At 45.1% G+C, this 21,434-nt stretch overlaps 1 protein-coding gene across 11 annotated transcripts in view; it reads right to left on the bottom strand.

The window, feature by feature from the left end:
* Nucleotides 1-21,434, bottom strand: part of mbnl3 (muscleblind-like splicing regulator 3) — a 90,099-nt gene that overhangs the window by 37,124 nt on the left and 31,541 nt on the right. For 10 of the 11 annotated variants that reach the window (XR_011676250.1, XM_071411485.1, XM_071411478.1 and 7 more), the window contains exon 2: nucleotides 18,742-20,058. Coding sequence is in view for 10 of the 11 variants with exons in the window: in XM_071411485.1 (XP_071267586.1) it covers nucleotides 18,742-18,924 (183 nt within the window). In the remaining variant the exon portion in view is untranslated. The remainder of the gene's footprint in view (nucleotides 1-18,741; nucleotides 20,059-21,434) is intronic. The other variant, XM_071411476.1, reaches the window with a different exon arrangement.

Here is a 21,434-nt window from a genome sequence, read left to right as displayed (position 1 = left end):
AGCTCACAAGCAACAAAATAATCTATTATAACAGTGGGAGATTATAATACGGTTTTAAGTACCTCAGTGGATCGTAAAGGAAATCATTCTACAAACTATCACCCTCAAGCACTTAAGGAGATTACAAAGATCATGGATACATTAGAACTAGTGGATATATGGAGGTTAAAAAACCCTGACCTAGTGAGATATACATGGAGGAGGCTTAATCAAGCTAGCCGTCTTGATTACCTCCTAGTCTCATTCTTGCATCAAAAGTTTTAAAAAGTATTAATAGGAGACTGAATGTGATCGGACCACCATCTAATTGGCCTCCATATAACTCTTACAGAATTTCCACGTGGACGGGGAAAGCCTATTGGATGATGTTTTCTTAACTAAGACAAAATAATTCAGAATTTACTTTTTTTTGTACAACATAGGTACAGCAGATCCCCTTATTGTATGGGACACTTTCAAATGTACTTTTAGGGGCCATTCAATACAACACTCATCATTAAAACAAAAGCAGTTTAGGTCAAAAGGGATTTGAATAATAAAGGAAATAGAGGAAGTAACAGAGCAGGTAGATGGTAATGGAAACTGTACTATAGAGGCACAAAAAAGGTTAGAGGAAAAACAAAAAGAAATGGAGGTATTTATTCAAGAATGATCAAGTGTAATGTATTACAAAAATACAGCGAATTGGATGGAAAATGGGGAAAAATTAAAAAAATTCTTGAATCTTCAACACAGAAATTCTACCAAAAAGAATTTACAGAAACTCGTCAAAAATGATGGAGTTATCCATGATTCACCAAATATTATTTTGAAAGAGGAAGCTAAATATTTTAAGCACATGTTTTCTTTTCAGTCTCCTCTATTTCTACTGAATGATGTTACATGTAAGGATTGATTTCCTAATAATAATAATAATGTAAAATTAACAAATTTACAGAAAGAACAGTGTGAAGGCAAATTTACAGAAGAGGAACTTTGTGAAGCAATAAAACATTTTCAGTCTGGAAAAACATGCCAAGAGTGAGCAAAGCTGTCATCAATGCAAAGGGGGGCTACTTTGAAGAATCTAAAATCTAAAATACATTTTGATTTGTTTAACACTATTTTGGTTACTACATGAGTCCATAAATGTTATTACATAGTTTTGATGTCTACAATAAAGAAAATAGAAAAATAAAGAAAAACCCTGGAATGAGTAAGTGTGTCCAAACTTGACTGGTACTGTACCCCCTACAAATATGTCAATTTATTATAATCTACATAAAAATTAACACGAGACGCGCTGTAGCCTGCACATAACCTACATGAGTTACAATGTACATTTACATTTACATTTAAGTCATTTAGCAGACGCTCTTATCCAGAGCGACTTACAAATTGGAAAGTTCATACATATTCATCCTGGTCCCCCCGTGGGGAATGAACCCACAACCCTGGCGTTGCAAGCGCCATGCTCTACCAACTGAGCCACACGGGACCGTGGTACCATACCGATGTAGGTATGGTACTGCATTGCATACAAACACTGCTTCCAGCTGCGATTCTAAATATTTCTTCAGCTATTAAAATCCTCCTGCTGCAGGATTATTTTCCTCCTGCGACAAAAAGAGGTAAAATTAAGATCCAACATCTGGTATGTTTTCAGTCTACCAAGTAAGCAGCTTTTCAAAGGACAAACATCTCAAACCATGTGACTAATTGAGGGAGGGAGACACCCACACCATGTTGTGTAGTAGAGAAGGAGAGCAGAGACCAGCAAAGCCACTATGTGACCTCATTAGACTTGGAGAGATGCAGTGAAATGTGTTGTTTTACAGGGTCAGCCATAGTAGTACAGCGCCCCTGGAGCAAATTAGGCTTAAGTGCCTTTCTCAAGGGCACATCAACCGATTTGTCACCTTGTCGGCTCAGGTATTCAAACCAGCGACCTTTGGGTTAGTGGCTCAACACTCTAACTGATAGACTACCTGCCACCCAGATGCTGGCTCAACATTCCAAATGTAGGTTCCACTACACTGCTTATTTATTTTATTAGGCAAGTCAGTTAAGAACAAATTCTTATTTACAATGACGGCCTACCCCGGCCAAACCAGGACGATGCTGGGCCAAGCTTGTGTGTTGAACTAAGATCATGAGGCATTTCTAAGTTATAATCTTCAAGAATCAATGTGTACATTTCATTAATTCAGCTGTCCAAAAAGGATAAAGGGAACTGCAGATTGCCCCTTTAAAATACTTAAACTCTAATTTCTGGCCTCTTTACAACAAGCCTATATATAACATTATCTATTTATCTTGTTGTAAAATGTAATTCAATGTATTGTAAATGTCCTCTGCTGTGCCCTCTCCCTCCCATCTAATAACACTTCATGGCGTGTTGGTGGAGGAGGGGAGGATGGAAGGATGAGGGGAGGAGGAGGGGGGTGGAGTAGAGGATGGGAGGAGGGGAGTTGGCGGGGAGGATGGGACGAGGAGGAGGGTGGTTGGTGCAGGAACACTGCAGGTGAAAGCAGAGACTCAAGAGGAAGGAAGGAAACTGCAGTCCCCATTAAACTCCTGGGCTGGCAGCAGCTGTCCCTCCCTCCCTCCCTCGCTCCCTCCCTCCTTGCAGATGAGCTGTTAACCCCCTAAACAGGCTCCAGTCATAATCCCCCCCACCAACCCCCCTTTGCCTCGTGGCCTCCCTGCCACCAACCCCCCCACCCCTGCCTGCCACCAGCCCTCCTCCGCCTCGTGCCCTCCTCCGCCTCGTGCCCTCTCTACCAGGAGGCCAGTAGGGAGGCAGCCAGCAGTGATTGGGACTAGCGAGGTAGTGATGTCACAGAGGGGAGACAGTAATGGTGATGGATGGAGTCGCGCTGTGATGAGGACACTGAGAGGACGTCTGAACGGGAAGTGCTGGTGTGTGTGTGTGTGTCTGTGTGTGTGTGAGCACTGGACTGGTAGGACGCAGCCTGAAGGGTAGGAAGAGGAGAGTCACACTGTCTCCTATATCACCACCCAGGGGGTTGTTCACAGAGCATTATATACAGCGCATTGGGAAAGTATTCAGACCCCTTGACTTTTTCCACATTTTATTAAGTTACAGCCTTATTCTAAAATGTATTAAATCGTTTTTTCCCCCTCATCAATATACACACAATACACCAAAGTATCAGACCCTTTACTCAGTACTTTGTTGAAGCTCATTTGGCAGCGATTACAGCCTCTAGTCTTCTTGGTATGACCCTACAAGCTTGGCACACCTTGTATTTGGGGAGTTTCTCCCATTCTTCTGTGCAGATCTTCTCAAGCTCTGTCAGGTTGGATGGGGAGCGTTGCTGCACAGCTTTTTTTAGGTCTCTCCAGTGATGTTCGATCGGAGCAGTTTTTAATCAAGGATCTCTCTGTACTTTGCTCCGTTCATCTTTCCCTCAATCTTGACTAGTCTCCCAGTCCCTGCCACTGAAAAACATCCCCACAGCATGATACTGCCACCACCATGCTTCACAGTAGGGATGGTGCCAGGTTTCCTCCAGACGTTACGCTTGGCATTCAGGCCAAAGAGTTCAATCTTGGTTTCATCAGACCAGAGAATCTTGTTTCTCATGGTCTGAGAGTCTTTAGGTGTCTTTTGGCTGTCATGCCGCTCTACCATAAAGGCCTGATTGGTGGAGTGCTACAGAGATGTTTGTCCTTCTGGAAGTTTCTCCCATCTCCACAGAGGAACTCTAGAGCTCTGTCAGAGTGACTATTGGGTTCTTGGTCACCTCCCAGACCAAGGCCCTTCTCCCCCGATTACTCAGTTTGGCCGGGTGGTCAGCTCCAGGAAGAGTCGTGGTGGTTCCAAACTTCTTCCATTTAAGAATGATGGAGACCACTGTGTTCTTGGGGACCTTCAATGCTGCAGAAATGTTTTGGTATCCTTCCCCAGATCTGTGCCTCGACACAATCCTGTCTCGGAGCTCTACGGACAATTGCTTCGGTTTAGTTTTTGCTCTGACATGCACTGTCAAATGTGGGAACTTATATAGACAGGTGAGTGACTTTCCAAATCATGTCCAAACAATTGAATTTACCACAGGTGGACTCCAATCAGGTTGGTTAAACATCTCAAGGATGATCAATGGAAACAGGATGCACCGGAGCTTAATTTCGAGTCTCATAGCAAAGGGTCTGAATACTTAAGTAAATAAGGTATTTCTTTATTTTATTTTAATCTGCTTTTGGTTTTTCATTATGGGGTTTTGTGTGTAGATTGATGTGGTATTTGTTTTAGTAAATCAATTCTTGGATAAGGCTGTAATGTAACAAAATGTTGAAAAAGTCAAGGGGTCTGAATACTTTCTGAATGCACTGTATATAACCACCCAGGGGGTTGTTCACAGAACATTATATATATCACCACCCAGGGGGTTGTTCACAGAACATTATATATATCACCACCCAGGGGGTTGTTCACAGAACATTATATATATCACCACCAAGGGGGTTGTTCACAGAACATTATATATATCACCACCCAGGGGGTTGTTCACAGAACATTATATATATAACCACCCAGGTGGTTGTTCACAGAACATTATATATATCACCACCCAGGGGGTTGTTCACAGAACATTATATATATAACCACCCAGGAGGTTGTTCACAGAACATTATATATATCACCACCAAGGGGGTTGTTCACAGAACATTATATATATCACCACCAAGGGGGTTGTTCACAGAACATTATATATATCACCACCCAGGGGGTTGTTCACAGAACATTATATATATCACCACCCAGGAGGTTGTTCACAGAACATTATATATATCACCACCCAGGGGGTTGTTCACAGAACATTATATATAACACCACCCAGGGGGTTGTTCACAGAACATTATATATATCACCACCCAGGGGGTTGTTCACAGAACATTATATATATCACCACCCAGGGGGTTGTTCACAGAACATTATATATATAACCACCCAGGGGGTTGTTCACAGAACATTATATATATCACCACCCAGGGGGTTGTTCACAGAACATTATATATATCACCACCCAGGAGGTTGTTCACAGAACATTATATATATCACCACCCAGGGGGTTGTTCACAGAACATTATATATATCACCACCCAGGGGGTTGTTCACAGAACATTATATATATCACCACCCAGGGGGTTGTTCACAGAACATTATATATATCACCACCCAGGGGGTTGTTCACAGAACATTATATATATCACCACCCAGGGGGTTGTTCACAGAACATTATATATCACTGAAAAACATACAGTAAAGGCATACTGTATGTAGACAACCATAGTAATACACACACGCACACACACACACACTAGGGAGGGCAAGCTTTTTTCAGGGATGTCAGTAATGAAAGCTCATTATGGACAGTCAACAGGCCTGTCCAAGGCCTGTTGGACAGTCAACAGGCCTTGGACACTGTTGACTGTTGACCAAGCCCTGCTGTTGCATAGATGAAAAAAGGTTGGTTTAAGTGTTGATGCATTGGATTGGTTCCAGAACTACCTTTCTGACAGAACACAGTGTGTAGCACAGGAGGGTATGATATCTGAGTTTCGAAGGCTTACAAAAGGAGTTCCCCAGGGGTCTGATCCTTTTTACACTGTACATACATGATATAGGGAAGACCTCTGACTCTGCAAATCTCCATCTGTATGCTGATAACACAATTATTTATTCTAGCGCATCTAAAGATGGAGTCACTTGCAGATTTTAACAATAAAAGGCCAGCAAATTGATAGGGTCAACTCCTATAAGTATCTTGGGATTTGGTTAGATGAAAAGTTCAATTTTAAACAGCACATTGATACTCAGTCTGACTGGCTCTCATTCAGGCTATCCAGAAGGCCAAAGTGAGTTACTTTAAGGAGCAGTTCTCTCTCTGTGGGTCTAACCCCAAGAAGTTCTGGAATATGGTTTTAAACAGCAGTTTTAAACAGTTCTGGAGAATAAACCCTCCTCCTCACAGCTTCCCATGTCCCTTAATGTTGAATATGTGGTTGTTACTGACAATAAGCACATGGCTGAGCTCTTAAATCACCACTTCATTAAGTCAGGATTCCTATTTGACTCAGCCATGCCTCCTTGCCCGTCCAACATTTCCTTATCTTATCGACTATCCACGATGCTTCTCCCTCTTTTTCCCCTGCCTCGCTACAAAGTTTCTCCCTGCAGGCAGTCACTGAGTCCGAGGTGCTAAAGGAGCTCCTTAAACTTGACCCCAAAAAAACATTTGGGTCAGATGGCTTAGATCCTTTCTTCTTTAAGGGTGCTGCCCCTATCATCGCTAAGCCTATCACTGAACTTTTTAAACTGTCTCTCCTTTCTGGGGAGGTTCCCATTGCTTGGAAGGCAGCCACGGTTCGTCCTTTATTTAAAGGGGGCGATCAAGCTGATCCTAACTGTTATAGACATATTTCTATTTTACCCTGTTTATCAAAAGTGTTGGAAAAACTTGTCAATAATCAACTCACTGGCTTTCTTGATATCTATAGTATTCTCTTGGGTTTGCAATCTGGTTTCCGCTCAGGTTATGGATGTGTCACTGCAACCTTAAGGTCCTCAATGATGTCACCATTGCCCTTGACTCTAAGAAATGTTGTGCTGCTATTTTTATTGACTTGGCCAAAGCTTTTGATACGGTAGACCATTCCATTCTTGTGGGCCGGCTAAGGAGTATTGGTGACTCTGAGGGGTCTTTGGCCTGGTTTGCTAACTACCTCTCTCAAAAAGTGCAGAGTATAAAGTCAGAACATCTGCTGTCTCAGCCACTGCCTGCCACCAAGGGAGTACACCAAGGCTCAATCCTAGGCCCCACGCTCTTCTCAATTTACATCAACAACATAGCTCAGGCAGTAGGAAGCTCTCTCATCCATTTATATGCAGATGATACAGTCTTATACTCAGCTGGCCCCTCCCCGGATTTTGTGTTAAAAGCTCTACATCAAGGGCCTCCCGGGTGGCACAGTGGTCTAGGGCACTGCATCGCAGCGCTAGCTGCGCCACCAGAGGCTCTGGGTTCGCGCCCAGGCTCTGTCGCAGCCGGCCGCGACCGGGAGGTCCGTGGGGCGACGCACAATTGGCCTAGCGTCGTCCGGGTTAGGGAGGGTTTGGCCGGTAGGGATATCCTTGTCTCATCGCGCTCCAGCGACTCCTGTGGCGGGCCGGGCGCAGTGCGCGCTAACCAAGAGGGCCAGGTACACGGTGTTTCCTGCGACACATTGGTGCGGCTGGCTTCCGGGTTGGAGGCGCGCTGTGTTAAGAAGCAATGCGGCTTGGTTGGGTTGTGCTTCGGAGGACGCATGGCTTTCGACCTTCGTCTCTCCCGAGCCCGTACGGGAGTTGTAGCGATGAGACAAGAAAGTAATTACTAGCGATTGGATACTACGAAAATTGGGGAGAAACGGGGGTAAAATGTATTTTTCTTAAAAAGAAGAGAAAAAAAATGCTCTACATCAAAGCTTTCTTAGTGTCCAACAAGCTTTCTCTGTCTTTAACCTTGTTCTGAACAACTCTAAAACAAAGGTCATGTGGTTTGATAAAAAGAATGCCCCTCTCCCCACAGGTGTGATTACTAAGGTTTAGAGCTTTAGGTAGTCACCTCATACAAGTACTTGGGAGTACGGCTAGACGGTAGACTGTCCTCTCAGCACATATCAAAGCTGCAGGCTAAAGTTAAATCACCCCAGCTGCCAAACTAACCCTGATTCAGATGACCATCCTACCCATGCTAGATTACGGAGACATAATTTATAGATCGGCAGGTAAGGGTGCTCTCGAGCGGCTAGATGTTCTTTAGCATTCGTTCATCAGATTTGCCACCAATGCTCCTTATAGGACACATCACTGCACTCTATACTCCTCTGTAAACTGGTCATCTCTGTATACCCATCGCAAGACCCACTGGTTGATGATGCTTATTTATGCTGATGCTTATTTATAAAAACCCTCTTAGGCCTCACTCCACCCTATCTGAAGATATCTACTGCAGCCCTCATCCTCCACATACAACACCCGTTCTGCCAGTCACATTCTGTTAAAGGTCCCCAAAGCGCACACATCCCTGAGTCGCTCATCTTTTCAGTTCGCTGCAGCTAGCGACTGGAACGAGCTGCAACAAACACTCAAACTGGACAGTTTTATCTCTTCATTCAAAGACTCAATCATGGACACTCTTACTGACAGTTGTGGCTGCTTTGCCTGATGTATTGTTTTCTCTACCTTCTTGCCCTTTGTGCTGTTGTCTGTGCCCAATAATGTATGTACCATGTTTTGTGCTGCTACCATGTTGTGTCGCTACCATGTTGTTGTTATGTTGTGTTGCTACCACGATGTGTTAAATAAATAAAAAATAAAATAAACTTGAACAAGAAACTGAAGTTGAAATTGGGTTTCTATTTCAGGCACAAATCTTGCTTTTCAATGTTAGTCAGAAAATATCTTGTTCAAAGCACTTTTTTTTATATCAGTGCTGGATTATGGTGATATTGTCTATATGCAGGCCTCAGCAAGTACCTTAAACTCTGGACACAGTGTATCATGGTGCTTTAAGATCTATTACCAATACTAGATCACTGACCCATCACTGTGATCTGTATGCTGTGATGCAATGGACCTCTCCCTCCACCAGGGGGCTTAAGCACTGCTACACTTTTGTGTACAACGCATTGATGGACAACTCCCTGTGTATCTCTGTTCCTTACTGACCAGATCAGTCACTCAATATAGTCTTCATTCACAGTCGCTGTTGTCCTTGTCTGTTCCTAAGGCTAGAACTGAGATGGAGAAACAATATTTTTCCCATAATGCCCCTTCATCCCAGAATATGCTTCAAATTATATTAATGTTAAGGGAGTTAGTGTCCTTGCCTGTTTTTAAGACTCTGATCGACAACACTTTGTGACAACTGCAGTTGTTTCTAATCTTCAATTGTATCTGTAACTTGTGACACTTTGTCTTTTGTGTGTATTTAGTATTTTTATTATTTTATTATTATTATTTTTACCTCAATGGGTCTTACCTGGTTAAATAAAGGTTAAATACATGTTTTATTATCATAACAGTATCAGGTTGGTAAACTAACTAACCTAAACTATGAGGTGATAGAAGACAGCCCACCACTATCTGACCTATTAATGGATCCTCTCATCTCTCTAATGATCCCAGCTCTACCTACTGTACAGTACAACACACAGTGCAGATCTGAGCTGCTTACATTTCTGATCTTGCGGAATAAGTAAAAAGAGAGAGAGAGGGGGAAACAGAAAGACAGGAGGAGAGGGGGAAACAGAAAGACAGGAAGAGAGGGGGAAACAGAAAGACAGGAAGAGAGGGGGAAACAGAAAGGCAGGGGGAAACAGAAAGACAGGAAGAGAGGGGGAAACAGAAAGGCAGGGGGAAACAGAAAGACAGGAAGAGAGGGGGAAACAGAAAGACAGAAGGAGAGGGGAAAACAGAAAGACAGGAAGAGAGGGGGAAACAGAAAGACAGAAGGAGAGGGGAAACAGAAAGACAAGAGGAGAGGAGAAACAGAAAGACAGAAGGAGAGGGGAAACAGAAAGACAAGAGGAGAGGAGAAACAGAAAGACAGAAGGAGAGGGGGAAACAGAAAGACAGAAGGAGAGGGGAAACAGAAAGACAAGAGGAGAGGAGAAACAGAAAGACAGAAGGAGAGGGGGAAACAGAAAGACAGAAGGAGAGGGGAAACAGAAAGACAAGAGGAGAGGAGAAACAGAAAGACAGAAGGAGAGGGGGAAACAGAAAGACAAGAGGAGAGGAGAAACAGAAAGACAGAAGGAGAGGAGAAACAGAAAGACAGAAGGAGAGGGGGAAACAGAAAGACAGGAGGAGAGGAGAAACAGAAAGACAAGAGGAGAGGAGAAACAGAAAGACAGAAGGAGAGGGGGAAACAGAAAGACAGGAGGAGAGGAGAAACAGAAAGACAAGAGGAGAGGAGAAACAGAAAGACATGAGGAGAGGGGGAAACAGAAAGACAGAAGGAGAGGAGAAACAGAAAGACAGGAGGAGAGGGGGAAACAGAAAGACAGAAGGAGAGGGGGAAACAGAAAGACAGAAGGAGAGGAGAAACAGAAAGACAGGAGGAGAGGGGGAAACAGAAAGACATGAGGAGAGGGGGAAACAGAAAGACATGAGGAGAGGGGGAAACAGAAAGACAGGAGGAGAGGAGAAACAGAAAGACAGGAGGAGAGGAGAAACAGAAAGACAGAAGGAGAGGAGAAACAGAAAGACAGAAGGAGAGGAGAAACAGAAAGACAGGAGGAGAGGGGGAAACAGAAAGACAGGAGGAGAGGGGGAAACAGAAAGACAGAAGGAGAGGAGAAACAGAAAGACAGGAGGAGAGAGGGAAACAGAAAGACAGAAGGAGAGGGGAAACAGAAAGACAGAAGGAGAGGGGGAAACAGAAAGACATGAGGAGAGGGGGAAACAGAAAGACATGAGGAGAGGGGGAAACAGAAAGACAGGAGGAGAGGAGAAACAGAAAGACAGGAGGAGAGGGGGAAACAGAAAGACAGGAGGAGAGGGGGAAACAGAAAGACAGAAGGAGAGGAGAAACAGAAAGACAGGAGGAGAGGGGGAAACAGAAAGACAGAAGGAGAGGGGAAACAGAAAGACAGAAGGAGCGGGGGAAACAGAAAGACAGAAGGAGAGGGGAAACAGAAAGACAAGAGGAGAGGAGAAACAGGAAGACAGAAGGAGAGGGGGAAACAGAAAGACAGAAGGAGAGGGGAAACAGAAAGACAAGAGGAGAGGAGAAACAGAAAGACAGAAGGAGAGGGGGAAACAGAAAGACAGAAGGAGAGGGGAAACAGAAAGACAAGAGGAGAGGAGAAACAGAAAGACAGAAGGAGAGGAGAAACAGAAAGACAAGAGGAGAGGAGAAACAGAAAGACAGAAGGAGAGGAGAAACAGAAAGACAGAAGGAGAGGGGGAAACAGAAAGACAGGAGGAGAGGAGAAACAGAAAGACAAGAGGAGAGGAGAAACAGAAAGACAGAAGGAGAGGGGGAAACAGAAAGACAGGAGGAGAGGGGGAAACAGAAAGACAGGAGGAGAGGGGGAAACAGAAAGACAGGAGGAGAGGAGAAACAGAAAGACAGGAGGAGAGGGGGAAACAGAAAGACAGGAGGAGAGGGGGAAACAGAAAGACATGAGGAGAGGGGGAAACAGAAAGACAGGAGGAGAGGAGAAACAGAAAGACAGGAGGAGAGGAGAAACAGAAAGACAGAAGGAGAGGAGAAACAGAAAGACAGAAGGAGAGGAGAAACAGAAAGACAGGAGGAGAGGGGGAAACAGAAAGACAGAAGGAGAGGGGAAACAGAAAGACAGAAGGAGAGGGGGAAACAGAAAGACATGAGGAGAGGGGGAAACAGAAAGACATGAGGAGAGGGGGAAACAGAAAGACAGGAGGAGAGGAGAAACAGAAAGACAGGAGGAGAGGGGGAAACAGAAAGACAGGAGGAGAGGGGGAAACAGAAAGACAGAAGGAGAGGAGAAACAGAAAGACAGGAGGAGAGGGGGAAACAGAAAGACAGAAGGAGAGGGGAAACAGAAAGACAGAAGGAGAGGGGGAAACAGAAAGACAGAAGGAGAGGGGGAAACAGAAAGACAGAAGGAGAGGGGGAAACAGAAAGACAGAAGGAGAGGGGAAAACAGAAAGACAGGAGGAGAGGGGGAAACAGAAAGACAGAAGGAGAGGGGGAAACAGAAAGACAGAAGGAGAGGGGGAAACAGAAAGACAGGAGGAGAGGGGTAAACATGAGGAGAAAGAAATGAAAAGTAATGTCAAGTAAAATATATTGGGTCAGGAAAATCCTCCTCTAAGGTAGCCATGGCAACACACTAAGAAACAGGGAGGAAGTCCCTCCTTGTACAGTACCATCTGTGCTGCACAGGAGAGACAGAGAGGGGGAGGGAGGAAGGGAAAGACAGAGAAAGAGGGGAGGGAGGAAGGGAGAGATAGAGAGGGGGAAGGGAGGAAGGGAGGGAGAGAGAGGGGAGAGGAAGGGAGGGAGAGAGAGAGAGGGGGGAGGGAGAGAGAGAGAGAGAGAGGAAGGGAGATAGAGAGAGGGGAAGGGAGGAAGGGAGAGAGAGGGGGGAAGGGAGGGAGAGAGGGGGAGGAAGGGAGGAAGGGAGAGAGAGGGGAAGGGAGGAAGGGAGAGAGAGGGGGGAAGGGAGGGAGAGAGGGGGAGGAAGGGAGGAAGGGAGAGAGAGGGGGGAGGGAGGAAGGGAGAGAGAGGGGGATAGAGGGGGAAGGGAGGGAGGAAGGAAGGGCGAGAGATAGAGGGGGAGGAAGAAAGGGAGAGAGATATAGGGGGAGGGAGAAAGGGAGAGATAGGCATTCATCCTATACAAGGATGACAATATGAAGTATCTACATTAAACAAAACATATGCTAAAAAAGCATTTACAGCAAAGACTAGACTTCTCTGACTAACAACTTGATCTGGGCTACAGAGGGGGAAAAATTGTGAAACCTCTCAGCCATCCTGCCCTGCTGCTCATGCTTATCCGCATGCTAGACAATTACGTCATCCAAACAAGCTCTGACTCCTGAATGCATTTAGTCTCCAGTGTAACTGAGTCTAAACCAGCAAGTAGATGTGGTAGTCACTATGATCATCATTTCAAAATGGGTTGACATTGTTACAAGGTTTCCTGCCTCCCTTCCCCCAACAGGTTGACAGTCAGCCTGGCCAGACAGACAGGGCTAATGGGGGAGCAGCAGGAGAGGAGAGCACTGCAGAGAAGATGTTAGATATGGAGGGGACAGTGAGAAAGCCGTGAGGAGGCCATTAAAAGATAAATCCATAAATTAGAGAGAGGAGGGAAGAAGAGAGGGGGGGAAGTAGAGAGGAGGGAAGGAGAGCGTGTGGAAGGAGAGAGGGGGGAAGTAGAGAGGAGGGAAGGAGAGAGGAGGGAAGGAGAGAGGAGGGAAGGATGGAATAGAGGGATAGCACGAGTGGGAACGTAACTTGTTTCCTTGTTCTTTAACTTCTTTGTGATAGGGGGCAGCATTTTCACTTTTGGATGAATTGCGTGCCCATAGTGAACTGCCTCCTACTCTGTCCCAGATGCTAATATATGCATATTAATATTACTATTGGATATAAAACACTCTGAAGTTTCTAAAACTGTTTGAATGATGTTTGTGAGTATAACATAACTCATATGGCAGGCAAAAACCTGAGAAAAAATCCAAACAGGAAGTGAGAATTCTGAGACTGGTCAATGTTCAACTCATCGCCTATTCAATTCCCTGTAACATATGGATCTGTTTGCACTTCCTACGCCTTCCACTAGATGTCAACAGTCTGTAGAACGTGGAATGAAGCCTCTACTGTGATGTTGAGCCGGATGGGAGGTGTTTCAGTCATTGGTCTGGCAGAATGCCAGTTCCTGGTCACGCGCGTTCCAAACGATATCGTCTTGCTTTCCATAACTTCTAGAGACACAAAGGAATTCTCCGGTTGGAACATTATTGGATAGTTATGATAACAACATCCCGAAGATTGATTCTCTACTTAGTTTGACCAGTTTATTCGACCTGTTATATAACTTTTTTAAGTTTTCGTCCGAGTTCGCCTGCATCTGCTCGAGCGTTTGGACATGTGCACAAAACATGCTAGCAAAAGTAGCTACTTAGACATAAGTAATGGACATTATCGAACAAAACAATGATTTATTGTGGAACTAGGATTCCTGTGAGTGCATTCTGATGAAGATCATCAAAGGTAAGGGAATATTTATGATGTAATTTCGTATTTCTGTTGACTCTAACATGGCGGAGAAATGTTGTTTTATCTGAGCGCTGTCTCAGATTATTGCATGCTGTGCTTTTTTCGTAAAGTTTTTTTTAAATCTGACACAGCGGTTGCATTAAGAACAAGTGTATCTTTAATTCTATGTAAAACATGTATCTTTCATCAAAGTTTATGATGAGTATTTCTGTTATTTGACGTGGCTCTCTGCAATTTCTCCAGATATTTTGGAGGCATTTCTGAACATGGCGCAAATGTAAACCGAGATTTGTGGATATAAATATGCACATTATTGAACAAAACATAAATGTATTGTGTAACATGATATCCTATGAGAGTCATCTGATGAATATCATCAAAGGTTAGTGATTAATTTTATCTCTATTTCTGCTTTTTGTGACTACTATATTTGGCTGGGTAAATGGCTGTGTTTTTCTGTGGCTATGTACTGAGCTAACATAATCGTTTGGTGTGCTTTCGCCGTAAATTCTTTTTGAAATCAGACATGTTGGCTGGATTCACAATATGTGTAGCTTTAATTTGGTGTCTTTCATGTGTGATTTCATGAAAGATAGATTTTTATAGTAATATATGTGAATTTTTTCTGGCTTTTGGCCAAGTGGGACGCTACCGTCCCACATATCCCAGAGAAGTTAAAGTGAATAAGTAAAAGTGAGAAAAACGAAGTCTGTGGAGCTACACTGTTGTACAATCAATATGTCCTTAGTGAGGACTGGAGAGAAACATTTAAACAGGACGGAGGTGTGTGTGTCTGGGTGTGTGTGTGACTCTTGATAAAGAGAGAGCCATCGTCCGTCCGTTGTCTCTCACATAAACACTTTCTTTAAGCAACACTGCAGTCAGTGACCCTACAACCTCAGACAGACAACTCACTGCCTTTCACACACCACTTTATCTCCTCTGACACTAAAAAAACATCTTGCTTCTCTTAACCCTCAATACAACCGATACAGAAAGCAGGCTGTTGCTTTGTGCTAAAAACAGCCATGCCACTCACTCACAGAGATCAAACTGAACTGTCCAATGGATAGGCACTCCTGCGCTGTTGCTAGGCTGCTCTCCCTCCCTCCATCTCTCTCTCTCTTTCTCTCCCTCCCTCCCTCTCTCCCTCTCCCGCTCTGGAAGACATAACACAGAAAAATGGCTGAATAATACATTCTAACTCAATAAATGGGGAGACAGCAGCTGCACTCAGACAGAGAACCCCTTGTCTGGGTCTCTCTCTTTCTGCAGGGGATGCTGGTAAGACACACACACACAAACAAGTAGACACACAACACACAGACACACACACATGCACGCACACAAACAATATTTACAAAGCCTAGCCACAGTGCTAAGGCTATCCACCCGAAATAGCTGCATCACAACTGTGTGGTTAATGGTGTGTGTCTGTCTGTGGTAGTACTGCTGTCTCTGGGCGGAGGTGAGAGGGGCCACAGACAGGGAGCAGCTGCAGTGGTTCTGTGTAGAGGGGCAGGGCCACATTAGCAGAGAGACAGCTAGTCACTGGTACAGAGTAGAGGGACAGCTAGTCAGCAGTAGAGAGTAGGGGGACAGCTAGTCAGCAGTAGAGAGTAGAGGGACAGCTAGTCACTGGTACAGAGTAGAGGGACAGCTAGTCACTGGTACAGAGTAGAGGGACAGCTAGTCACAGGTACAGAGTAGAGGGACAGCTAGTCAGCAGTAGAGTAGAGAGACAGCTAGTCAGCAGTACAGAGTAAAGGGACAGCTAGTCAGCAGTACAGAGTAAAGGGACAGCTAGTCACTGGTACAGAGTAGAGGGACAGCTAGTCAGCAGTAGACAGTAGAGGGACAGCTAATCAGCAGTAGAGAGTAGAGGGACAGCTAGTCAGCAGTAGAGAGTAAAGGGACAGCTAGTCAGCAGTACAGAGTAAAGGGACAGCTAGTCAGCAGTACAGAGTAAAGGGACAGCTAGTCAGCAGTACAGCGTAGAGGGACAGCTTGTCAGCAGTAGAGAGTAAAGGGACAGCTAGTCAGCAGTACAGAGTAAAGGGACAGCTAGTCAGCAGTACAGAGTAAAGGGACAGCTAGTCAGCAGTACAGAGTAAAGGGACAGCTAGTCAGCAGTACAGAGTACAGGGACAGCTAGTCAGCAGTACAGAGTAAAGGGACAGCTAGTCAGCAGTAGAGAGTAAAGGGACAGCTTGTCAGCAGTACAGAGTAAAGGTACAGCTAGTCAGCAGTAGAGAGTAAAGGGACAGCTAGTCAGCAGTACAGAGTAAAGGGACAGCTAGTCAGCAGTAGAGAGTAAAGGGACAGCTAGTCATCCATACATAGTAAAGGGACAGCTAGTCAGCAGTACAGAGTAAAGGGACAGCTAGTCAGCAGTACAGAGTAGAGGGACAGTTAGTCAGCAGTACAGAGTAAAGGGACAGCTAGTCAGCAGTAGAGAGTAAAGGGACAGCTTGTCAGCAGTAGAGAGTAAAGGGACAGCTAGTCAGCAGTACAGAGTAAAGGGACAGCTAGTCAGCAGTAGAGGGTAGAGGGACAGTTAGTCAGCAGTACAGAGTAAAGGGACAGCTAGTCAGCAGTACAGAGTAAAGGGACAGCTAGTCATCAGTACAGAGTAAAGGGACAGCTAGTCAGCAGTACAGAGTACAGGGACAGCTAGTCAGCAGTACAGAGTACAGGGACAGCTAGTCAGCAGTACAGAGTAGAGGGACAGTTAGTCAGCAGTACAGAGTAAAGGGACAGCTAGTCAGCAGTAGAGAGTAAAGGGACAGCTTGTCAGCAGTAGAGAGTAAAGGGACAGCTAGTCAGCAGTACAGAGTAAAGGGACAGCTTGTCAGCAGTACAGAGTAAAGGGACAGCTTGTCAGCAGTAGAGAGTAAAGGGACAGTTAGTCAGCAGTAGAGAGTAAAGGGACAGCTAGTCAGCCGTAGAGAGTAAAGGGACAGTTAGTCAGCAGTACAGAGTAAAGGGACAGTTAGTCAGCAGTACAGAGTAAAGGGACAGTTAGTCAGCAGTAGAGAGTAAAGGGACAGTTAGTCAGCAGTACAGAGTAAAGGGACAGTTAGTCAGCAGTACAGAGTAAAGGGACAGTTAGTCAGCAGTACAGAGTAAAGGGACAGTTAGTCAGCAGTAGAGAGTAAAGGGACAGTTAGTCAGCAGTACAGAGTAAAGGGACAGTTAGTCAGCAGTAGAGAGTAAAGGGACAGTTAGTCAGCAGTACAGAGTAAAGGGACAGTTAGTCAGCAGTACAGAGTAAAGGGACAGTTAGTCAGCAGTACAGAGTAAAGGGACAGTTAGTCAGCAGTACAGAGTAAAGGGACAGTTAGTCAGCAGTACAGAGTAAAGGGACAGTTAGTCAGCAGTAGAGAGTAAAGGGACAGTTAGTCAGCAGTACAGAGTAAAGGGACAGTTAGTCAGCAGTACAGAGTAAAGGGACAGTTAGTCAGCAGTAGAGAGTAAAGGGACAGTTAGTCAGCAGTACAGAGTAAAGGGACAGTTAGTCAGCAGTACAGAGTAAAGGGACAGTTAGTCAGCAGTACAGAGTAAAGGGACAGTTAGTCAGCAGTACAGAGTAAAGGGACAGCTTGTCAGCAGTAGAGAGTAAAGGGACAGCTTGTCAGCAGTAGAGAGTAAAGGGACAGTTAGTCAGCAGTACAGAGTAAAGGGACAGCTAGTCAGCAGTACAGAGTAAAGGGACAGCTTGTCAGCAGTACAGAGTAAAGGGACAGCTAGTCAGCAGTACAGAGTAAAGGGACAGCTTGTCAGCAGTAGAGAGTAAAGGGACAGTTAGTCAGCAGTACAGAGTAAAGGGATAAATGACCTGAATTGATGCGATAACGATAAAAAGAAAGATATGTTTATAACATTAATGTGGACTTTTTAAATTATATTTTAAACTACTACTACCCATCAATTGTCCTATTAACAATCACCCATATTAGCAAACTCATTTCACTTCAAACTTCACATTTCTCTAGTATAGGCTACTTATTGTAATGAACGATATCAGGAAAATGCCTGCGATAAGTGATCAGTATGATCGTTGTCGATAATGTTTGGTTTATTGTCCCAGCTCTACTTCAGAACTGATTCATAGATAGCAAGGAGAAAGGTACAGAGGGTGGGTGTGGTTGAAGAGTTCCTGGTCTTGACAAATCTTTTAAAACAGCTTACAAGTCAACTTCCCCTTCACAGGTCCAATATAATATACAAAGTGTACAAAACATTAGGAACACTTTCCTAATATTGAGTTGCAACCCCTTTTGCCCTCAGAACAGCCTCAATTCATTGGAGCATGAACTCTACAAGGACTTAAAAGCGTTCCACAGGGATGCTGGCCCATGTTGACTCCAATGCCTCCCACAGTTGTGTCAAGTTGGCTGTATGTCCTTTGGGTGGTGGACATTTCTTAATACACACAGGAAACTGTTGAGCGTTAAAACCCCAGCAACGTTGCAGTTCTTGACACACTCAAACCGGTGCGCCTGGCACCTACTACCATAGCCTATTCAAAGGCACTTCAATCTTTTCTCTTGTCCATTCACCCTCTGAATGGCACACACACAATCCATGTCTCAATTGTCTCAAGGCTTAAAAATACTTATTTAACCTGCCTCCTCCCGTTCGTATACACTGATTGAAGTGGATTTAACAAGGGACATCAATAAGGGATCATAGCTTTCACCCGGATTCACCTTGTCAGTCTACTTCATGGAAAGAACAGGTGTTCTTCATGTTTTGTACACCCATTCACAAAACGTAAAAACTATTGTCTATTACTAATCCCTTAGCAGGCCTAGTTGATGAATTTCAAAAATGATTTACAGGTTGGTTGTGTGGTGTGTGTCTGAGAGAGAGAGTTATGAGAGAGTGTTTTCCCTTACCTCATTGTCAGACAGTGCCTGCTGTGTGTGTGTGTGTGTGTGTGTGTGTTGTTTGTGATGCTGACTGTTACCTTGAGTGAGTCGAAGCAGGCGATGACTCGGCCATTGTCCACGTGGCAGCTCCTGGCTGGGTGGGCGAACTTACACTCAGCGTCTGAGCGAGAGCAGGTACCCCTCTGAAACTCTCGACACACCTCTAGGGTCAACCACTTAGTGTCCCGGCCCATGGCCATACTTCCCATGTTGACTGCCATTACAGCCCCTCAGGACAGGAGGGGGCAAGTGGATAAGGGAGTAGGGTCTAGGGTTGGACACAATCGGGACTTAGTGCACAAACAAAAAGCACTGATGCAGACGGAAATAAATTGGAAACTCCTTGACAAGACAAGAGGAGATGAGTGTGTGAAATAAAATAAAATACTTAGTTATACTGGATACAATGAATAAGCTGGTACTTTGAAATGACTTTGAGTTTCTGGGTATGGAGGCTGGAGTAGTGGGTTTTCTTGGGTAAGGTGCAGATCCCTGATCCACTGACGATGGGATGACTTCTCAGAGATAGAGGTGAGCAGAGGCCAGCTCTGTGTCATCGAAAAAATAGGAAATTGGGGCACCTCACTCTGTCATGCTGAGATATGTAGTTCAGACAGGCATTGTCCTAGAGAGAGGCCTTCCAATGACAGCTTCCTCTTCTTATGTCCGTCAGTCTGTCTGTCTCTGTCTTGCTCGCGCTGGTCACTCCATTCTTCAGACAGAAACCCCAAAACCACCCCAAATATCCAGAACTGTGACACGGCTTCTGTCGCGTTTAGTATGGCTGGTCAGGCTGTTTAGAAAAAGGGAAAGATAAAAAAGCAGAAGCTTATCGACCAGTGTCCTTGTATTGATGATGAGGTGGAGGCCGGGGGGAGGTGTAGAATTTGGGGAGGTGGAGGCTGAGGGGAGGTGGCGCTGGGGGGAGGTGGGCGGATTGCAGATCAGCAGCAGGACGGATGACTCTCTGGCTGTCAGGGTCACATATAGCCTCATTCAAGGCCAAACACACACAAATAAACACACACACAGTGCTGTGCTTTGCTCTACTCTCACCTAGCAGGGCCAGGAGCCTGTCCTATGCAGACAGCAGCAGTACACAGCGGCAGCAGGCCACCAGCCAGCCAAACTCCCACAGCACTATCAGCACTGGACCGAACCAGAACGTCAGGCACCCACTCACAGTCTTCTTAGGCACTTTGGAGTTCCACTTCCTCCTCTTATTTTAGTCTCTTTCTCATCCCTCCTTCTCCACGTTTCTTCCTTCCCTGGCTGTCTCTTGTCGTTTATCCTTCCGTCTTCGTCATCCTCTTCATTGACCTCTTCATGTGGCTGCCCTTTCCGTAAAAACCTGTCTTTAGGTTGCAAGAAGAGACAGATTGTCAAAATTAGTCAGCAGTCGGTTTAAAATAATAACATTAAATAAAGTAAAAAATCAATTGCAGAAAAGGGTTCCAGGAAAAGCAGGCATCCTGAATGTAGAATATAACTGCATTAGTATCCAACCTACACTGTCAACTTACAACAGAAACCTATGGAGTCTAACTGGGTGATGAGGTCATGAGGTGAAAGAGAGACACACAAATAGAGCAGGCGGAGAGGGAGGCTAGTAGGGAGGCTGCAATGCACAGGAAAGGGCAAGCAATGTCTTAATTAAGAGATACAAGGAGGTAGAGGGAGGGATAGAGGGAGGGATAGAGAGAGGGAGCGATAGAGAGGGAGGGATAGAGGAAGGGATGGAGGGAGCGATAGAGAGAGGGAGGGAGAAAGAGGGAGGGAACGAAAAGAAAGCTTTGCAGAGCTGAAAGTAATTGACCAACTTGACATGAATCATGCTGCGATGTGCTGAAAATGAGTATCCTTGAACCGCCACAGGCTGGCCGCTGCCGTCGCAGACAGTTACGAAAATATAGAGGGGAAGGGAGTGACGAGGAAAATAGAGAAAGAGCATTTCTCCCCGACTGTAGCTGCTGTGCAGAGTGAGGCCACAGCCAATCAGCTTGAGCCTTGCAGGCAGGCAAAGAAAGTGCCTTGCCAATGAGGATAGAGGTTGCATATCGATACCCCCCACCCATCCTTGTTCCTCCCTCCATTCCTCCCTGCCTGCCTGCCTCTTTCCTCTGGCACAGCCTGTCATGTCTAAGCCTCATTTATTTTTTATTTAACCTTTATTTAACTTGGCAAGTCAGTTAAGAACAATGATGGCCTAGGAACAGTGGGTTAACTGCCTTGTTCAGGGGCAGAACGACAGATTTTTACCTTGTCGGCTCGGGGATTTGATCTAGCAACCTTTCGGTTACTGGCCCAATGCTCTAACCATTATGCTACCTGCCACCCCATGCCAGGATTTAAAGAGGAGAATAAAGAATGTCTGACTCTAAAGTCCTCTCTTTCTCTCACTCTGAAGTGTGTGTGCACCTGTGTCCTGCTCAAACTGAGGGCATCACTGCAGTGTCTGACTTCCAGAGAGGGAGAGGGAGAAAGAGAGGGATGTGAGAGGATGAGAGGAGAGGTTCTTCCTGTATTTCTCCCAGTGAGGTGTGGTAAGGTAGGGTTAAGTGTGAGCAAGGGATGGGGGGCTTAATATAACAAAGACAATATCTGGTGAAAGTGATTGTCTTTCGACACCTTGTAGAGTCCATGCCCCAATGAATTGAGTCTATTTTAAGGGCAAAAAGGGGGGGGGGGGGGGGGGGTGTATTAGGAAGCTTAATGTTTTGTACGCTCAGTG

The sequence above is a fragment of the Salvelinus alpinus genome, chromosome 7 (assembly GCF_045679555.1).
Source record: "Salvelinus alpinus chromosome 7, SLU_Salpinus.1, whole genome shotgun sequence".
Taxonomy (NCBI): Eukaryota; Metazoa; Chordata; class Actinopteri; order Salmoniformes; family Salmonidae; genus Salvelinus; species Salvelinus alpinus.
The sequence above is the reverse complement of the archived record's forward strand: the minus strand, read 5'-3'. Positions and strand labels throughout refer to the sequence as shown.